General features: G+C 44.4%; 1 protein-coding gene across 1 annotated transcript in view; it reads right to left on the minus strand.

The window, feature by feature from the left end:
* The window catches only part of LOC107212371 (myosin-8-like), a 3,993-nt gene extending 1,711 nt beyond the window's left edge, over nucleotides 1-2,282 (minus strand). The window contains exons 1-4 of the mRNA XM_015645509.3: nucleotides 1,872-2,282; nucleotides 1,675-1,779; nucleotides 1,506-1,601; nucleotides 1,248-1,385 (exon numbers count right to left, since the gene is read on the minus strand). Coding sequence (XP_015500995.1) covers nucleotides 1,248-1,385; nucleotides 1,506-1,601; nucleotides 1,675-1,779; nucleotides 1,872-2,033 — 501 coding nt within the window. The 5' untranslated portion in view covers nucleotides 2,034-2,282. The remainder of the gene's footprint in view (nucleotides 1-1,247; nucleotides 1,386-1,505; nucleotides 1,602-1,674; nucleotides 1,780-1,871) is intronic.
* Nucleotides 2,283-3,610: the final 1,328 nt, after the last annotated feature.

Raw genomic sequence — 3,610 nt, forward strand, 5'->3', positions numbered from 1 at the left:
CACTGGAATGGGCTGCCCAGGGAGGCGGGGGAGTGACCATCCCTGGAGGTGTTTAAGGAAAGCCTGGATGTGGCACTGAGTGCCGGCTTTGGCTGATGAGGAGGTGTTGGGTCACAGGTCACGGTGATCTCAAAGGTCTTTTCCAGCTGGGTTAATTCTGGGACTCTGTGTGACTCTGTGACTCACTGAAAGCTGCAGACCAGCCTCTGGAAGAACCAACACTGCCTGTTGAGTCTCAGGCCAGAGCCTTTGGGAGAAAGCAAGTTCTCCATAGGGTCTCTTCTAGTGTGAAAATGCTTTATGAGAAAGGGGATGCTGCAGAAGGCAGCCTGAGGCCAAAGTTCTCCATTTCCTGGATACATGCCCTACTCACTAGTTATTCTTCCAAAACATGGACTGAGAGAATTTTGTCTCCAGCCACAAACTAAGCTAGATTAGTGCAGCCAAAAGGTGTTACTCTGCTGAGATCATACTAGGAAAGGCAGCTCTAGATCTTGTACCACTCTTGGGCTGGAGATAGACAACTATCCAGGAAGTTCAGCTAAGGACACAGAGCTTCTGGGCTTTTCTCAATCATAATGCTAGTTCTGCCTGAGGCTCAGAGAAGGGCTGTTCTAGAAATGTTCAGTTAGATTGACTCTCATTACTTTCACTTTATGAGACTTAAATCTGAATCTAATGTGATGAAACTGGCCAGAAGACTCATGCTCAGCATCAGAGCCTGAAATGCCAGTCACAGAATCACAGTTCACAGAATGGTGTGAGCTGGAAGGGACCTTTGAAGGCCATCTAGTCCAAAACCCCTGCCATTGGCAGGGATGTCTTTCACCAGACAAAGTTGCTTGGAGTCCCGTCCAACCAGAGCTTCAACACTTCCCATGATGGGGATCTACAGCTTCTCTGGACAACCTGTTCCATTGTCTCACCACTCTCATCATACATATTTCTTCCTTATGGTCAACATGAACATACCCTGTTCAAACCATCACCCCTTGCCCTGTCACTAAAAGTCCTTGTAAGGAGTCTTTCACTGTCTTTCTTATCAGACCCCATTTAAGGGGGCCAGAATAAAGTCTGCTCAGAGGCTTCTCTTCCTCAGGTTGAACAACCCCAACCCACTCAGCTTGTCTTGAAAAACCCCTTCCTTCCAGAGCTGGCGTTTCCAAATGATGCCTGTACCACTGGCAAGGCACAAATGTACTGCTAGGCTCATTTGAGCAAACAGCACACCTGCAGTAAAGCCTTACCTTTGTAGCAGCGCCTTCTCGGGCCTTAGCTCTGAGTTTATTTCCTTGGTTCTCAGCAATATCTGCCCTTTCCAGGGCCTCACCTATCTTATGCAGTGCATTTCTCAGTTTGGAGAGATCAGCATTAGCTTGTTGATTCTGAAATTGCAAAACAAAAATTTAAAACCATCTGGTAATATGCTGGGGCACAGAGACAGCTTTTAAAGTGACAGTCCTATGAACTGGTAAATAAAGATTTGCTTCACTTAAGTGACTCACAGCTTCCTCAGCTTGTCTTTTGTAGGATTTGATTTTCATCTGCAGTTCATCTACCATATCTTGCAACTTAATCATGATCTTCTTTTGTTCTTCACACTGTGGAAAGAGAACATGGAATTTCATATCCTTGGGAGACAAAACATCAGAATTGCTTTCTATTTTTACCCACCTGAAAAGTGAGCTCTTTGAAATGCCGTTCATATTTGCAGATGTTTTTCCTAACCTCTGAGGATATTTTCTGCTCTTCTTCCAGTTCACCTTCTAATTCTTGGATCTGGTGAATTAATCAACAATTTGCTTAAGCCCTCACAAAGGACTTGGAGAAGAAAGATGTTTCTGACACCTATATTTAGTGCTGGTACCCACCCTGGCCTCCAGCTTCTGGACCTGTTTCTTCCCTCCCTTCAGTGCCAGCTGCTTGGTCTCATCCAGACGGTGCTGCAGGTCCTTCACTGTCTGGTCCAGGTTCTTCTTCATCCTCTCCAGGTGGGCACTGGTGTCCTGCTCCTTCTTCAGCTCTTCTGCCATCCTGGCTGCCTTGGAAGGGAGATGACACAAGAAACTGGAAGAATGTGAAAGAACAGCACATACTGTGCACCAGCAGAGGATTAACTCCTATGTCCTGCTGACCATTCCTGCTGCCCCACTCCCTATTTTGTTTGGGTTTTCTCATGACATGATAATGGCAAAAACATGACAAAAATAGTAGGGAAAAGGATGGGAAAAGTCTGCCTTACTGCACACAGAGCTGGAGTGAGAGAAGGGGTAAATTCTCTGTTCCACTGCACATCCCACTGTGACCTCACTGACAGCTGGGTGCCAGCGTGACAGCTGGAGCAACAGCAGAGTCTGGGAACAGGACATGGCACAGCTGAAAGGCATCTGTGCTCAACACTTCTGGGGTGTGCTTCAGTGCTTGCCCTGCTACTGCCACAACCTCCTGGAGGGTAATGCCACAAAGGCACAAAATAGTTTAAAATAATCTGTGTTATTTTAGACAAACTAAGATTTATTTTGCTCTCAAATGTTGGATTCCTACACAATATAATTAAGCACTTTGGTGAAATATTGAATGATATTATAATTAATGTCTCCTTCTGCAGACATTCCAAACCTGCCTGGACACGTTCCTGTGTCACCTGCTGCAGGTGACCATTCCTGGACAGAGGGGTTGGAGTAGATGGTCTCCAGGGGTCCCTTCCATTCCTAATAATTCTGAGATTCTATTGATTTTCTTTTTCCTTTTAATGAGCAAGTTGAAAAGTTTTCTTTCTACTTTAATTCCACATAATGTTTCTAAATGTTAAGATTTTGGTTCGATCCTCTGCATCAAAAATCATCAGCAGATTGAGTCCCATGACACACCAGTGCTATTTCCTGGCTGAGCTTCACAGGTCTTGCATGGGGGGGATTTAGCACCAATTTTGAATGGAAATTTACAATTCTCCTTTTAAAAGTTGTTAAATAGGATTTTGCAAAGATAACTATTCAGATGCCTTAGCCACTTTACTGGTTTCAATACTGCAGGATTTCTTTGTGGATTACGTTTTCATGCAGCACTGAAGAAAGATATTTTGTTTTCAACTGATTAAATGTAGGTTTAGTTCTTTATTATGGCAACAGCCCCATCTGTCAGCAGGACATGTTTCCTGTTGCTCTAATCCTCCTCTGACACAAAGCCTTTTCAACCAGGCCCACAGACTGGTTCCTTGTCCAACATTTGTGACAAGAGCATTTACATTAACTCCCAGCAGCAACGCCACTGGAAACTTTGAAAATTCAAAGTGAAAACCACAGTAACATCCTCACATCTGTCTTTGCCTTCTTAGCTCTTTCTTCAGCACTTTTTGCTTCATTAGTAACATCCTCTATCTCTGTTTGGAGTTCTGCCATATCACTTTCAAGCTTCTTCTTTGTATTTAAAAGGCTGGTGTTCTATGAAGGAGAAAGAGAGAGGCTTTGAGTTTCTGTCTTTGGTCTCTCACACATAGAGACCATCAATTACTATTCATTCGTCCACCATCAATCTCTGGGCCCCAAAATACATCAGTCTTAGCAAAACTACCTGGGTGTGCAGGAGCTGGGCACGTTCGGTGGCATCCAGA

Source organism: Parus major, chromosome 18, assembly GCF_001522545.3.
Source record: "Parus major isolate Abel chromosome 18, Parus_major1.1, whole genome shotgun sequence".
Classification (NCBI taxonomy): Eukaryota; Metazoa; Chordata; class Aves; order Passeriformes; family Paridae; genus Parus; species Parus major.